Below are 17,342 nucleotides of genomic sequence, written 5' to 3'. Positions count from 1 at the left end.
TGAAAATATATTTTATGTACACAAGTATAGCTTCCAAGGTTTCACGCGTTGTTAGACCCACCTATCTATATGCAATGTTTTATTTCAATTGGTTCAGTACGTTTAGCGTGATGGCGTAACAAACAGATAGGAACTTTCGCACTGATAAAATTAATATAGGTAAGAATTGTAAACTAATGTTACTTCTTCAGAAGTTGAAGAAGAAGAAGGCGAGGAAGAAGAGGAGTTGTCTGAGGAAGATCTGTCAGACGACACGCTGACTGAACCAGAGTTAGACTCTCTCGATCCTGTCGAGAAGAAGATGCGACGCAAGCTTAGGAGAGAGGAGAAGGTAAGAAGATAAATCTTAGGCCAGGCTTTTAAACTGTATAGAAAATAATTATAATGATGTTTTTTCATTGTAGGTAATATTTATACGCTTAGAGAGAAATGGAATAGCAATTTTATCTTGTTCTATTAAATAACGTTCAAAGTTTTCACTTGCATAATAACCCCCTGAATATATTTTTTGACCTAGTTTTCAGTACTTGTTATAGCGGCGTATATTAAATAAAAATAATACATCATCTGTGAAAATTCACATGAGATATAGCCTGGCGATAGACATAGTGAAGTCTTAGTAATGGGGTAGTATTTTACCCTTGGGGTAAGGAACCCTAAAAAGTGGAGGTGAAGTGACAACTCACTTAATAAATTCTCACCTAATTTAACCCATAGATGTTATCAAACCTTTTTCTGATAACTCTTTAGTATGACATATTTTTGTCATGTTCAGGAGAAGCTGAACAGAGAGAAGGCTCATCAGGCTCGCAAGGTCTTGGAGGAGAAGAAGGCTGAACTGCAGAGGACTAAGTAAGTACACTCATAATTTCAGACTAGTCGTAGTTTCTGAGATAAGCGTTGTCAAGCTAACAAATAAACTCTCAACTTTATATGTATTCATCATCTTCCTCCAAGCCCTTTCCCCAACTATGTTGGGGTCGGCTTCCAGTCTAACCGGAGGCAGCTGAGTACCAGTGTTTAACAAGGAGCGACTGCCCTATCTAAAAAAGTATTACGTTGAAATAAAGTCCATTTTGCAGCCACAGTTTTTTTACACAAGTGTAACACATGTTTAAGTTTTTGTAGTAAGACCATATATGTATTATTGGTATCTAAAAAGAGCCTGAGACGTGACATTCACTAAATATATTTGCTTTTCTCCCGCGTCCCGGAGAACTTTCATCCCGTACTCTTATAAAATATAACCTATGTTACCCTGGGATAGTGTAGCTTCCCAACAGTGAAACCATTTTTCAAATCGGTTCAGCAATTCAGTCATTCTTTCGCATTTATCATATTAAGAGGGATATTTCTTTTATGTTCACCAACATAATCTCCTTACAGGAAACAACAAGAAGAACTAAAAGACAAGCTCCAACGCCTGGAGTCCAAGGTCCTGGTGGGCGGCGAGAACCTTCTAGACAAGGCCGACGCCCAGCGCAGACTGCTGGAGCAGGCCGCCCGAGAGCTCGAGCAGAGGAAGCTCAACGAGCTGCGGCTGCAGGAGGACTTGCAGAAGAAAGAGGTCAGTTTATATCGGGTGTGTCGTTCACAATCACATTAAATGAAATGCGTTAATATGCTGGTTAATATATGTCGATTAACACAAAGAAAAAAGAAAAATACGTAAAAATAGAAAAATGCATTTTTCAAACAAAGTAAATAGAATAAAAATGTGCGAAAATTAGAACACCATATAGAAGTCAGTCATTACAAACAGCTAAAATTCTCCCTTGAAAACTGACAGCTGTCAACTGATCAAAACATTCGATACTCCTAACTTTATCTCTGTTTTACCCATGATGTTGTAAATTATAAAAACGAAAAATGAGTCCTGTGGCTAAACCACTGAATGGATTATGTTATTTTTTTTTACAATTCGCTATATAATATCATGAAGTACATGTGATAGATTTTAATGTGATTATGAACGACACACCCGATATAGGAGGTTCATAAAATAAATCTACAGATATAATTATCTACAGACGCAGATACAAACGCCCCATAACTAGAGCCATTAACAATATTTTAAAATGTAAACAATAATAAAAAAAAAACAACTGCAGTGTATTTCCAGCAGACAGAGGTCAGTTCATTTATTTACTTTTATTGGTTCACCAAAAATTTATCATCTGTCTAGCCTTTTTCCAACTACGTTGGGATCGGCTTCCAATCTAACCGGATGCAGCTGCCAATGTTTTTGACACTAACACTGGGAAAAAATGTTTTGTATCATTACTTTTAGCAGGAAGTTTTAATGACATGACCGTAAGATCTTTATATGTGGATACTAGCTTTTGCCCGCGACTTCGTTCGCATGGAATAGTGACTTCCGGCATATTTTTGGTTTGACCAATAGATGGCGCTATATGTCCGGAATAAATTTAATTTTTTATTTTTATATATATTTTTTTAAATAAAAACTATCCTATCTATCCTCCTTTCTCAAGTTCCAAACTATGTCTGTACCAAATTTCACACAAATCGGTTCAGTAGTTTAGGCGTGAAGAAAAGACAGACAGACAGACAGACAGAGTTACTTTCACATTTATAATATTAGTTAGGATTTCTTATTTTTCGTCAATAAATATGTAAAAAAAAATCGCAATCCCAACATGTTCCCGCCATTCAAATCATCTGTCCAGCCTTTTCTCAACTTTGTTGTGTTTGGTGCCAGTGTTTTGCATAAAACGACTGTCTGACCTGCTCAAACTAGTTACCTTGGCAACCCGATATTCTTTGGTAAAACTATAAATTCCCGTTATTGAAACCCAGCATTTTCTCCTCAGGCTGAACGTCTAGACCTAGAAGAACGCTACTCCAGCCTCCAAGAAGAGAACGCAGCGAAGACCAGAAAACTGAAACGAGCAGTCCAACTCCTGAACAGCGCCAAAGCAGAACTAGCAGACCAGCAGAGAGAACAGCAGCGAGAGATGGAGGGCATCCTGGACAGCGTGAGGGCGCTCAAGCGGGAGATACAGCTGGCGGACCTCGTGCTGGACTCTTATATACCTAAGGAGTATCAGGTCAGTGCTCTATACTGAACCCCCACCAGCAGAGGAACAGCAGCGAGAGATGGAGGGCATCCTGGCACACTGGTGTGGTGAAAATTTTAATTCTGACATGCTGTTTCTTGCGGTTACACTCGTGTCTCTCGGAAACCACTTCCCAACATGGTCTAGCATTGGGGAGAGTGTAGATTCCCAACGGTGAAATATTTTTTTAGAATTTCAGAAGTTTCGGAGCCTTTAGGATATGAACGGGCAAGCAGAAAAATATTTTCTCTCTAGAAATATTATGAGTATTTGTGGCCTAAATTGAACTTACCTTCCTCGATACATGGGGTACAATGTATATGTCGGCGTCAGGATCCGACATCGTTAAATAAAACAAAGGGGTTCTCACACAATCACTTGGTTTATTCCAATTAACACAATATCAGGCACTACAATTATTTATCAGGAATTTGTGTGAGGTGTGCACTCGGCAACGGTCGGCGAACGAATGACCCGAGTCGTGCGCGCGCGCCGCTTTATATAAGCTCCACCGTTGACAGATCGACGGTGGAGCCGTCATATATAATATCGAAATCCTTTTTCAAAACGGTCCTGTATGTAGTTATTACTTTTGTTGTTATTACTCTGTAGTTGTTTATATGTATTTCCTATATTATGCTCAAAACTAATAGAACCTTTTCTCTTCCAGTCTCTGATAGAGAAGTACGTGCACTGGAACGAGCAGCTCGGCGAGTGGCAAGTGAAGTGTGTCGCGTACACCGGCAACAACATGAGCACCCCGCACCACGCCGCCGCCGCCCATAGCCATGCTAAACACGTGAGTATACTGTCCTGGAGTCAGATACCTGTGTATCTCCCTTACAGTCTCTCATAGAGAAGCAACAACATGAGCACCCCGCACCACGCCGCCGCCGCCCATAGCCATGCTAAACACGTGAGTATACTGTCCTGGAGTCAGATACCTGTGTATCTCCCTTACAGTCTCTCATAGAGAAGCAACAACATGAGCACCCCGCACCACGCCGCCGCCGCCCATAGCCATGCTAAACACGTGAGTATACTGTCCTGGAGTCAGATACCTGTGTATCTCCCTTACAGTCTCTCAGAGAAGCAACAACATGAGCACCCGCACCACGCCGCCGCCGCCCATAGCCATGCTAAACACGTGAGTATACTGTCCTGGAGTCAGATACCTGTGTATCTCCCTTACAGTCTCTCATAGAGAAGCAACAACATGAGCACCCGCACCACGCCGCCGCCGCCCATAGCCATGCTAAACACGTGAGTATACTGTCCTGGAGTCAGATACCTGTGTATCTCCCTTACAGTCTCTCATAGAGAAGCAACAACATGAGCACCCGCACCACGCCGCCGCCGCCCATAGCCATGCTAAACACGTGAGTATACTGTCCTGGAGTCAGATACCTGTGTATCTCCCTTACAGTCTCTCATAGAGAAGCAACAACATGAGCACCCCGCACCACGCCGCCGCCGCCCATAGCCATGCTAAACACGTGAGTATACTGTCCTGGAGTCAGATACCTGTGTATCTCCCTTACAGTCTCTCATAGAGAAGCAACAACATGAGCACCCGCACCACGCCGCCGCCGCCCATAGCCATGCTAAACACGTGAGTATACTGTCCTGGAGTCAGATACCTGTGTATCTCCCTTACAGTCTCTCATAGAGAAGCAACAACATGAGCACCCGCACCACGCCGCCGCCGCCCATAGCCATGCTAAACACGTGAGTATACTGTCCTGGAGTCAGATACCTGTGTATCTCCCTTACAGTCTCTCATAGAGAAGCAACAACATGAGCACCCGCACCACGCCGCCGCCGCCCATAGCCATGCTAAACACGTGAGTATACTGTCCTGGAGTCAGATACCTGTGTATCTCCCTTACAGTCTCTCATAGAGAAGCAACAACATGAGCACCCGCACCACGCCGCCGCCGCCCATAGCCATGCTAAACACGTGAGTATACTGTCCTGGAGTCAGATACCTGTGTATCTCCCTTACAGTCTCTCATAGAGAAGCAACAACATGAGCACCCGCACCACGCCGCCGCCGCCCATAGCCATGCTAAACACGTGAGTATACTGTCCTGGAGTCAGATACCTGTGTATCTCCCTTACAGTCTCTCATAGAGAAGCAACAACATGAGCACCCGCACCACGCCGCCGCCGCCCATAGCCATGCTAAACACGTGAGTATACTGTCCTGGAGTCAGATACCTGTGTATCTCCCTTACAGTCTCTCATAGAGAAGCAACAACATGAGCACCCCGCACCACGCCGCCGCCGCCCATAGCCATGCTAAACACGTGAGTATACTGTCCTGGAGTCAGATACCTGTGTATCTCCCTTACAGTCTCTCATAGAGAAGCAACAACATGAGCACCCCGCACCACGCCGCCGCCGCCCATAGCCATGCTAAACACGTGAGTATACTGTCCTGGAGTCAGATACCTGTGACTGCCTATCTGACCTCCTCAGCACAGTTACCCGGGCAACTACCTAATACGTCGGTTGACATTCGCAGCCCCGACAGGGTTTGGTGAAAAGTAGAATTAGCCAATACATTGAGTCAACTTTCCCCCCAAGGCGACCCCCCTCCCTCAAGGGGCATTATCAGGGAGATAAGATGAAGAAAATGTTATTTAATGTGAAACTTGTAAATTACAGATGGACCCCCCTGACCTGTCAGACCGCTACCTGTCGTACAGTACGGTGAGCAGCCGCCCCAACACCCGCCTCGCGCGCCCGCACACCTCCGCCGTGCCCCGCCCGCATACTGCGCTCAGGCAGCGGCAGTAGATATACCACCATGCGAGGAAAAGATGACCGATTCCCGCAGGTTAAAATTGCTATATTGACACATTATTAAATTAGCAAAATTGAGGCCCACGTAGGTCAGACACCATCTTGGTCAAATTTGGATGGTAGGCGTTAAAATCAAATGCTTTTATTTCAAACAGGCCTTTATGAAACGTCACACTAGTTGCACGGTTCACACAACACCATGGACACTCACACAGCCGTGCCCAGGCCTCATACTGCGCTCAGGCAGCGACAGTAGGTATACCACCATATAGGAAGGAAATATATAGTTATCGGCACGAATCTTGAGCTCTGACCTTCACCTGCGCAGAATTAATTTATTGGCTCCCTTTTATGGTATGAAGTGAGGCGCAGGAGCGGGCTAAAGCGGTGATTGGCCCGCAGCGCATCGCGTCATAGCCGTCACTCGGGATTGGTTCCTTACTAATAAATCACTTCTGCGCAGATGTAGGTCAGAGCTCAAGATTCGTGCCGATAACTATAGGAGACGTGACCGGAGATGCCTATTGTAGAGGCAATTCTGCTAATTTTACTGAAACAACATATGTACGATCTACCGAGATTCAATCTGCAATTGATATACAATTCACACATTTTTAATTTGCAGAATTCAGTCCCAGGTAGGTCAGGCGCTTTCTAGGACAAATACGGATGATAGACATCAAAGTCAAATAGGCCTTCGAAGGCTCTTATGTAACGTCACATTAGTTGCACGGTTAAAAAATAAACACAGTCACAGAAAAATGATAAAAAAGAAACTCCATGGACACTCACATTAGCCGTGCCCAGGTCTCATACTGCGCTCAGGGTTTACCCACATTTATCGACACTGAATCGGCTAAAGCCGAGTGCGTATCGCCACAGTTATTTGACTTATCGCCGATCAGCTATACTAACGGCTCGTTTCATCGTCGGCCGGCGTCGTTAGGGTTGCTACACACATAAGCGGGCCGGCATTGTCAGTTAGGAAACTTGTTTGGCTTGTGCCGATCCAGAACTACCTTGATCCCTGAAAGCCGAGCGGTACTCGACTCTCACGGTTCTTGAGATTTGGGAGCCAAGCGCTATATCTTCATAAATTCGGTTTTGTCGCCCAGACTTCTGAGCCAAAACGACGCGAATATATTAGTAGGCATAAAGATTTTTTTGACCGGTGTTAGCCAATCCCACGTCGATTAATTGTAGTGGCAACCCACATACATAGTCCGTGAGCTAACTATGTAGATTACTTAGAAGAAAAAAATACTATATTTTATAGTACACTGCTATAAAATATTAAGTTTTTTTTTGTATTTTAACCCAATGAAATAGCACCTTATTTTAGCTGAATTTAAATATAATCGTCTAAAGAGAATGGCTCTCAAAATTGTGTTAATAATTTTATTATTTTTTTTATTGAAAATAATTATAATTTTACCGAAATTATGTTTTACAATTTTACGGTATTTTATATTGCAAATAATGAAATTAATATTTTATTTATAAAACCATATTATTTACCAAATTGTATCAAGACAAGCAATTAATTCTCAATGTCATGATGAGGCACAAATTAAATTTCTCAAAAGTTAATATAAGCTTAGGCAGCTCACCAATGATAATTGTGTTAGTAAAAAATAATGAATTTTCATATTATTTTATTGTGCACGTGTGATAGTCAAAATTGTGATACGCTTTCGGTGACTTGCACTATTTAACTATAACGATAACTGAACTACTTTCAGTTGTCAAATCGCCGATTTAGCCAATGGACGGCAAGGACACATCTGGTTTTCGTGATAGTTAAATAGTGCAATTCAGTCTTATTGTTTTATTATTTTAAAGTAGATCTCTCTCTTCACAAATTACACGAATGAAAATAAACTTGCCAGTGACTTCTAAATATACCATTTAATGGTGAACGCACATTTGTCGGAGCCGAACGAATTGGACGCGCCTAACTTAGGCAGTTGTCCCACCAACGACGAGAAAACGACTAACTATCGGCTATTTCCTCGCTCAAGAAACGTACAATAGATATACTTTTCAAGTGAACAAAAGAGATGCATATAGAAATAGTTGATCGCTGACTGTTCACACTGCCGGCGAGCACTCGCTTCACCAGTTTGTCGCTGAGCGACAAAAGCTATGAAAGATAACACTCGCTCGGCGACACTCGCCAAGCGTTTAGAACTCACGCCGAGAGAGCAACCAGTGGTCATTTCTCTACAGTGCGTATCTAGCGAGCGAGTGATGCGAGTAATCGCCCGCCTCACTCGCACACTCGCTTATAGCCGAGCTACACAAATATCGGAACTGCGCATTCGCTCCTCGCGTCTCGCTAACTCGTTTCTAGTTCTAGCTCTACTCGTTACTCGTTAATCGTTGCCGGTGAGACAAGTGCCTTAGGCTCCGTGCAATAAAAAACTTGACACTGATAATAATTAGTGCGCAATCTTCAATATTAACTAATTTTGCACAATACGTAATATTGCGCAATTTTATTGATCTACTAGTTAGCCCCCAGACACGCTTGGCTTCGATAGATGTGCGTTTACCGAAAGTCCAGCTATTTAGGATACAAAAAAATATTGATATCATTTTAAAGTTTGCATTTTTCGAAAGCATTATCATTATTATTGTATTGAATTATAACTTCTTACTCAACGTAACTAGTCGCATTCCAATGTTTTTTTTATAATAATTTTATATGTCTTTAGGTAATGTCTTCAGTATTAATAAATTGTGAACACAAATATTTTACGTCTTGCTATGTATTTTGTGATAATTTGTGTTTGTGCAATATTTTATTTGAATTAATAAAGTTTTTTTACTAAAAATAGTTGTTTTATTTACTTTTAAAAATTATGATCCGAAAAATAAGAATATTTTTTAGGTTTTCATGAAAAATACAATGATCAGGTCAGAAGTAGATGTCGTCAGAAACTAGACAGTCTGACAACCAGTCTTCCAAGGGGTATCAGGTTGCCTGGGTAACTGGGTTGAGGAAGATCAGATAGGGCAGTCGCTCCTTGTGGCACACTGGTACTCACTGCATTCAGTTAAACTGGAAGCCGACCCCAACATAGTTGGGAAAAGGCTCGGGAGATGAAGGTGAACTTCACGATACATTTTTGTCATACTGACAAATAAAAAGCCAAATAGATTTTTACCTAAATAAATCAATATAAATAATTTTCACAATTTTTTGCTTATAATTTTTCTTCAAAATTCCTTGAAGTATGACTCTAATTGACGCGATTCTGAAGGCTGAGAATGATGAGGAAAGAAAATACAAGTCACCCCCGCCCGAGATAGACGAGTCTTTTCATTCTGTTAAGATCAAACGACCTTACAAGGTATGTAGCTTACACTAGGACACTATTCAGTTACTCGTACCCTCAATAGGATAGTTAAGTCTCGTCTCCCGAGCCTTTTCCCAACTATGTTGGGGTCGGCTTCCAGTCTAAACGGATGCAGCTGAGTACCAGTGTTTTACAAGGAGCGTCTGCCTATCTGACCTCCTCAAACCAGTTACTCGGGCAACCCCTTGGTTAGACTGGTCAGTGGAATAGTTAACTAGCAAAAAATTATACTCTTTTGAGGCATGGTGGATTTTTAAATAGTGCTGATGATGTCCTCCTAGCCGATTATCGGTTACGGCGACTGTTCTCATGTAAGGAGATTAGCCAGCTACACAGGTGCACTCACTATTCCTTCACTTTAATGGTATGGTAACTATTTATCTGTGATACTACTGCCAGGATTTTCGCCAGGTACTTGCTAAGTTTTCTGTAAGTGAATGATTCATCTTGAGCCCTTTTTCACTTTAATATAAATGACAGTTTTTCATAAAGCAACAGTTTATGTAGGTACTTTGAACAACTTTAAATTGAACGCGAAATTCATAGTACATTGGTAACATTTTGTTTTAATATGTTGTTTGTGAACTTTGCTTTTTTAATGTACATAGGTATATATTACCCATTGGCTTTAATATTCCTAAGAGTAGGTATATATTACAAGAACATGTTTTTAGTACGCGCACGTGCAAGCGAAGGTAGATTCCTCTCCACCGCGCTATGTGCACAGCCATAAGCTTCATGCGTTGGAGACCTGGAGCCGCTGGTTCGATGATCTCTTTAAAGAGAACGTTTCCATGCTCACGCTCATCAGGCAGGCTCATTTCTTAAAGGTAAGTGATGACGGTAACTCCATATTATATACTAACTCCACATACATATACTTCATTGTGTAACATAATAGTCGTGTCTTACCAGCGTCCCGGAGAAAAAAATACAGGTAATATAAAGCTTAGGATATAAGGATAGTGAAGCTTCCCAACAGTGGAAGAATTATCGAATCGGTTTTAGTTTATCTCAGGCAGAGGAACCGATAAAAAAAAATCTATGGTAATATGTAGCCCAATTATCGAGAAAGAGTATAGGCTGTATTTTATACGGGAACTGGTAGTATGGTTCCTACGAAACGCGTGAAAATACGCTGGCAGAAGCTTTAAAATAATGGATACATATACCTTCCCTCCTAATTTTTTACTTTATTTTACGTTTCATGAATCTTAACGAAGTTTACACGCTAAGTGTCTAAACACACTATGCCGAACGTACGCGACCGAAGTTCCGCGGCTGATTTTACGTTCCAACGTAATCGCCTGATATGACACACCATAAGTGCCGAACTTACGCGGCAGAAGTTCAGTTGCGCAATTTTGTGTGTACGAACTTCGGTCGCGTATAATGTGTGTTCTTCAGAATACGTAGCCGCCGAATTTCCGCTGAACTTACGCCCGACTGAAGTTCGGCTGTACGCTATAACGCAACGTAATTTCGGCATAATGTGTCGCCAGTAATTCAAATAGCATTGCAGGCGTAATCATGCCGAACTTCCGTCGCGTATTCTCGGCATAGTGTGTTTCGACACTAAGGGATTGTTCACACCAAACGTATTGTCCGCCGCTGACTGTGAGTATACTCACTGTCTGCCCCAGTGTGAACGTCGACTCAATCTGCAGTACGCGTACTCACCAAGCCGACAATAGGCTATAGCGTACGATGCGCTACATGTGTGAACAAAAGAATAGGCTCTTGTAGGTTCACACTAGATGCGTACGCTGAGCGGCTGACTATTCTACACATAAAAGGGCTCAGTATTTGAAGTTGCTCGTAGTATTTTATAAACGATAAAACTAGCGTAATTTATTTTTTTCAAATCAGACGTTTTTCTGATATTTCAATTAAATGATGCGCATTCAGATATGCCATTTGCGAAGCTCTAGACTCTAGAGGAAGACGAAAATAATAAAAAGAAGAGATTGTGGGTACATCCCTTAAATTTGAAGAGATGTTTTCTTGGTCAATTTCATACTTTATATTTCGAATATAGACTTTATCCAAATAAGTTCAAGAAATATTTTCGTATGACAGTAAAACATTCGATGAGTTACTATCTTTATATATATATACGTTTAAGTTTAAGTTTAATATATTTTATATATACGTTTAAGTTTATATAAAAGGGACACTAATTATCGACGTGCTGTACCGAGGCGCGGCGGTGCGTACGCGGCGGAGCGGCGCTATTCGGCAACTGCGTCCGCGTAGCCAATCCGCGTCCGCCGTGCATAGTCGCGTAGTAAAATAATCGGCCACTTAGAGTCAGCTACAACAGACGACGTAACAGCGTATAGTCGGTTCGGTGTGAACGACAATTTCAATATATATGGAAAAGCAATAAACTGCGTAACGCGCGCTCACAGTCAGCGGCCGACAATACGTTTGGTCTAAACGATGCCTAAGACGCTACGACTCAACATGGCCTATATTTATAACTAAGTTCTCCTCAGGGTCGAGTAGACAGTCACTGGCACAGAAGGCCTATTCGTCCGATGCAACATTATTGGAACCGAGTGGACTTCCTGAAGAGAGTGCACAGAGAAAACATCATGCTGTACAATCTTATTATAACTACGGTAAGTTGCAGAAATACGCTAATCAGGTACAGTACAAATGGATCGCAGGATACATAGTTTGGGTGGTGCTCAATGGGTAAAACGGGACTCTATTAGGATTTCACAGTCCGTCCGTCCGTCAGTCACTAGGCTGTACCGCCTGTTTCTGATGAATCGTGATAGTTTTAAGTTTCTGAACCATAGGGTGCTATGCATCATTTAACTATGACGATGACTGAATCATAACCATAAACGGGCCAAATCAGGGCTGGTTAGGTTTGGTCATCGTTACAGTTAAGTTTAGGCCCTACGTTAATATTTCAGTCAGTCGATCCATAAGTTTCTCCTTTTAGGAATCCGGTAAATCCTTAAAATCTGATAGAAGGATCTGGTTTCTTGATTGTCTATAAAAAGTAAGAAGGTTAGGTAGTATCAATATTCAAAAATATATTCACCTATTTATACATCAACTATCTCTTACTCTTCAGCCATCACGTCTGCCAACGACAGTGGAACTGAACAGAGATTGGGTTCGTAACAAGCGCAAAATCGTGATGCAAGCAAACAACAAGTTTGTGCTGTTCTCACCTGTTCCATACGAGGAGATGGAGGACCAGGCCTTTAAAGCTGCTGCGGATGTGAAGAGACCGAGGTATGTACTGCATGGTCTTAAATTGCTTTTAATAAAAAAAAATTGTTCTCCTAACATGTTGTGAAACATGGCCAGATTTGACTGCTACTCAGACTGCAAGTTCCCATAACATTATGTGTCACGCCTAGCAATCAGTATGGCCTCACTGGTAATAAATCTTTAGAACATAGTTAACTATCCCCCAAGTTGATAAAGCCTGGAAGGATCGTATAGTAGGTATATTTTCGAATTGGGAACTCGAAACCGGGATCCTCATTCCCACAGTCCGGCACGGTGACCACCGCGCCAGTAAAGTCCTCAAAATGTTTAATAAAATGTAAATGTTTTAAGACCTATCCTTTCCAATAAACACAAATAACAGAGGAAACATATCTAATTAATTCATCCTCTAACTACTGCAAAATCTGTAAAACAGAAGATCTGTTTCATTTTGTCATTCCATTATTTCAATTCAGCATCATACCACCTCCCTTCGCAGGGTATACATAAAGCTAGGCATGCGCGACGGCGCGGCGATAGGCGAGCTGTGCATAGAACTGTTCACTGAAGTGTGTCCCGACACCTGCAACCTGTTCCTGGACCTGCTGGACGGAGACACCCTCGGACATGGATACGTTCATACGTGCTTTTTTAGGTATGATATTCATATACATTTGGTTTTCATTTGAATCGCTTGAACATAATTATTCTATGAATGTTTCTGAATAATACTTAAGTGTGATTATGTTGTAAGAAATATTGGTCAAAAAACAATTTATTAATCAATTTAATCAATAATTACTCAAAACAGTTTTAATTGAATAATATGTTTGGTATTTCAATAAATATAATGATGAAGTTTTTTAAAAAAATACCTATGGATGGGCTTTTGTATGTCCGAGAGCGACGTCACAGATATTTAATTTCATCGTACAGAACTTGCTTATTGGTTGTGTGCAGCTCTCGTTTGAAGGTTAATATCAAAAAAAATCCCGCATATTTTTGCTGAAAAAAGTCCGATTATTCAAGACCATTATGATTAATGCATGATCTCCTTGCATCAAAAACTTAAAAAAAAACAAGACATTAAAGAATAAAACACGTATCTGACAAAAACTGTCAAAACACAAACAAAATGCCAAAATTATGCTCAAACTCATTTGGTGTCTAGCAACATTTTTTAGCAGTATTTTATTATTTCTTATACTTATATCTATGAGAATAATCAATCTAGCAGCTCTTCAGAAGCTCGAGGAGACCCGACTTAAGGTCAGTGGGTCATCTTAGCCCGGAGTAAGGATGTTGGTTTCCGACTCCGGGGTGACTGGGGCCAATGAGATCTTCATCAAAGTGGTCAGTCCCGAGGGTCAGACCTTCACGTCCTACTTTCCCGAAGAAACCCTGATAGAGGAAGTGAAAAACCGTGCGATTGACTTCTTCTATCCGACCGGGGAAACAGGAGCTAGTAGATACAAGATCGTGCGTGTATTCGACACTTCTACTCTACATGACTTCCTTACACTGGCTCAAGAACAGGTCATGATGCAAGAAGAGCTTCTACTCGTTGAGAGACGCTTGCCGGAAGCTGGGACGCTATGGGACCTCGGCGCGGTCAGGGCTCCTCAACACGGAACCATTGCTGCAGCCACGGCGTCACTACCAACACCCACAAGCGCCATACGTCAGCCTAACCTCCAATCTCTGCTATCTACCAACGAATTGTCGTATGAACTGAGGAAGATACTCATTTCTCTGATCGAAGCTGGAGCCCGACTTGCAGCTGCAGGCAGAAACTATGAGATGACGTTAGCACAACTGACCGCAGCCTTAGAAGAGCCACAGAGGCCCCAACCTGCTGTCATCCAAGTGATTACTCCCGAAGAAATAGCAGCACGGCTCAACAGCATCAACGTCGACATACAAACAACGATTGAAGAAGCCGTGGAGACTGATAAAGCTGAAGGGAACGAGCTATTCCGCCGCGCAGAACATTTACAAAGGTTTTTGGAGAAATTCCGCGAGTGGAGGAACAAGATTGCTGAACCACCTAACCCCGAAGCTATAGGCGCTTTGAGAGACCTTGGGTTTTCTTACGAAGAATCTGACAAAGCCTTGCGATATACAGGCTGCAATGTTCCAGCTGCCGCTTCGTATCTTATTGGAGAGAGGGGATCCAGTATCTTTGAGTTGGTCAATGGTTTACCAGACGGTCTGATTTTACAAACATTGCTGAAACAGCCACACATCCAACGAGGTCTACTGAATACGCGTATGCTGATCGCTTTCATAGCCATGGTCGGTCAGACAGGGAGTGCGTCACTGTGGCTGAACTCCCCCCACGGGAGTCCGTTACTGTCACAGATATCGAGGACTTACCACTCTGAGAAGTACTGCTTGGCTGTGAATCAGTTTTCGGAAGAACGGCGCGAAAATACTAATGTGCCTTCTACTTCGCGCCAGAGGAATTAATGTGACTTGAGTTTGTTGATTTGTGATGTCTTTCTTTAGTTTTGGTTATTTTGGATTAAATTATTGGGTGTAATATTGCCTTTTAATAACACACATCTTTAAGGCCCGGTTGTTCGTACGTTACGGTAAAGTTAAAGTTAAAATTTTACCTTTGTCAATTTTGACCACGGTTAATTTGACATTTTTGTTATGAAATTTTGACGTCCAACAACGCTTTTCGAATTTAAACTCTGTTAATTTTACTGTAACTAGAATCTAACCCTAACCTTGACGTAAACGAGCTTCGAACAATCGGGCCTAAGGGTGCTTACATAAAGAAACAGGTTGCCGGTACAGACAAACCTGTACGGGTCGGTACCGATCAGTGCAGGTATAATATTCTAAAGAAACAGGTAAACAGGTAACCTGTTTCTTTATAAGTGAGTCAATAGGATTGTATTGAAATATTATACCTGCACTGGTCGGTACCTACCCGTACAGGTTTGTCTGTACCGGCAACCTGTTTCTTTATGTAAGCACCCTTACTCTTTAATAAGTTGGTAGAGTCTACAAACCCCTTCAGCAATAGACAATCGATGCCACGGTACGCCCGCCGTTGCTGTCTTCAAAACAATGTTTTTTTGGAATTTGTATGTGAAAATTCAAAGTAAACTATGTTAAAAACCTATAAGCTTTTGTTAAGAAAATTGACACTTATGTTTTTGGTGGAAATGGATGATGAAAGTTTTCCAAACTTATGCTGAGCATGTATTTTATTATAATTACTTAGGCTTTACAGGGTCCAATAATTATTATTCCTCTAGCTAGTAGCTACACTGGTAGAATCTCGAGATCAGAGGTTGAATTTATTTGCTGACATTCCCATCTCTCCAGGAAGGTACCTCACCTGTACTGGAGCGGTGGCGACGTGATCTACAACAACGGTTACGGGTGCTACGCCCAGCGCGGCCGGGTGATGCCCATCGGAGCTGAGAACTATCACTATCCGCATTCTATGGCCGGTAGGAGTTACATTTTCATGCTCATTGACTCGAAGGTCTCTGAAATATTCTCTTCGCTTAAATACCACTCGCCATTAGTTCAAACAACACAAGAAATATTTAACTGCTAGGAAGCTGTACTATCAGTTACCGGGTGACATGGGCTATATTTTATCGGGGTGCCTACACCATAAGTAATGGCTGATTTCCACGGGACATTGGTGAAACTGCGAGGAATCGCTAGTTAATACTTCTATCTATACTTATATGTATATTAAAGAGGAAACGTGTTGTTTCTTTGTTTCTACCCTTAAGGCTCCCCGCTCCCATACTAAAGAATCAATTTGAAAAATTCTTTCACTGTAGGGTACAGGGGTAGGTAGTTCTACTATCCCCGGGTGACATAGGCTATATTTTATCCGAGTACAAGAAATAGTTTAGGCAGGAGTCGCTACTTGATGATAGATTCCTTCTAATTGAGTGAAGTTATTTCATAGGTTTGTTGTCGATGCGAGTGACCGTGGACGATGAGATGTGTGGCATGTTCAACATCACCTTCAAGCCGTTACCTCAACTGGATTTGCGCAACGTCGTATTTGGCAGAGTGAGTTTATTTTTAACTTATTCTTATCACCACTAGCAATTATTCCACCGTTTTGTTAGCTTTTTCTCAAAATAAATATATAACGTTTTCCGGTCAACTTCCAGTCTGCTGAACTGACCAGATACAGCTGAGTTTTTTCAAGGTATTTGTGTATTTCAAGATATAGGGAACATCATAGAGTAGGTACTTATGGGCGGAATTTAGATGCGAACCGCCATTGAGTTTGGCGAGAACTAGGTATACTGCGTCCAGTTGAATTGGAAACCAAGTTGAAGGGCCCAACCCTCAAAAAACGTTGTGGGCACATCCGATATCATTTACATTCATATTCATTAAGTCTACTCCACTTTAGTAGATTGGATAAATTATGTAATACACTATTTTTCGCAGGTAATTCGGCCAAGCAACACATACAACATTATCAGGGAAATGGGCAATGCGCTCAGTTCCCGCCCCGTGATCGAGATCTGGGCGTCCCGGCGGAAGGTAGACGGACGCTGGGTGAGAGGCGCGCCTAACACTAAGCTGCCGAAAAGCCCAGTATCGTGGAACGTTAAGTAAAATAATCTCTTCTTTTGTGGTTAATAAATTATGAATTAATACTTATTTTTTTCCTTAATATCTTAATTCCTGTGGCATAGTATAAAACAAACTCGCTGTTCCTGCCCCTATGTATATCCTTTGCAACGCTTTAAAAGGTACAGCCTTTGAACGCTTTAAATCTTCAAAACTACGCAACCCATTTTCATGCGGTTTTTTATCAGAGACAAAGTCAAAGCGATAAGATTACGATTTGGATTTATGT

At 41.7% G+C, this 17,342-nt stretch overlaps 3 protein-coding genes across 5 annotated transcripts in view; all 3 read left to right on the top strand.

Annotated features, from left to right (window-relative positions):
• Positions 1-5,960, top strand: part of LOC110381763 (kinesin-like protein KIF3A) — a 32,490-nt gene extending 26,530 nt beyond the window's left edge. For 2 of the 3 annotated variants that reach the window (XM_064042777.1, XM_064042778.1), the window contains 6 exons: positions 192-331; positions 776-852; positions 1,387-1,567; positions 2,835-3,071; positions 3,751-3,879; positions 5,751-5,960. In XM_064042777.1, coding sequence (XP_063898847.1) covers positions 192-331; positions 776-852; positions 1,387-1,567; positions 2,835-3,071; positions 3,751-3,879; positions 5,751-5,882 — 896 coding nt within the window. In that variant the 3' untranslated portion in view covers positions 5,883-5,960. The remainder of the gene's footprint in view (positions 1-191; positions 332-775; positions 853-1,386; positions 1,568-2,834; positions 3,072-3,750; positions 3,880-5,750) is intronic. The other variant, XM_064042776.1, reaches the window with a different exon arrangement.
• A 5,830-nt stretch (positions 5,961-11,790) lies between these two features.
• LOC126056185 (uncharacterized) lies at positions 11,791-17,098 on the top strand. The gene is made up of 6 exons (XM_064042832.1): positions 11,791-11,874; positions 12,342-12,505; positions 12,984-13,139; positions 15,827-15,954; positions 16,431-16,537; positions 16,928-17,098. Exons 1-6 carry the CDS (start codon positions 11,791-11,793, stop codon positions 17,096-17,098), a joined length of 810 nt encoding a protein of 269 aa, XP_063898902.1.
• LOC135119105 (uncharacterized) lies at positions 13,601-14,989 on the top strand. The gene has a single exon (XM_064042775.1). The coding sequence runs from the start codon at positions 13,784-13,786 to the stop codon at positions 14,951-14,953; it is 1,170 nt and encodes a 389-aa protein (XP_063898845.1). The 5' UTR covers positions 13,601-13,783; the 3' UTR covers positions 14,954-14,989.
• Positions 17,099-17,342: the final 244 nt, after the last annotated feature.

The sequence above is a fragment of the Helicoverpa armigera genome, chromosome 30, assembly GCF_030705265.1.
Source record: "Helicoverpa armigera isolate CAAS_96S chromosome 30, ASM3070526v1, whole genome shotgun sequence".
Taxonomy (NCBI): Eukaryota; Metazoa; Arthropoda; class Insecta; order Lepidoptera; family Noctuidae; genus Helicoverpa; species Helicoverpa armigera.
Note: the sequence above shows the minus strand (reverse complement) of the source record. Positions and strands in the feature narration are given on the sequence as shown.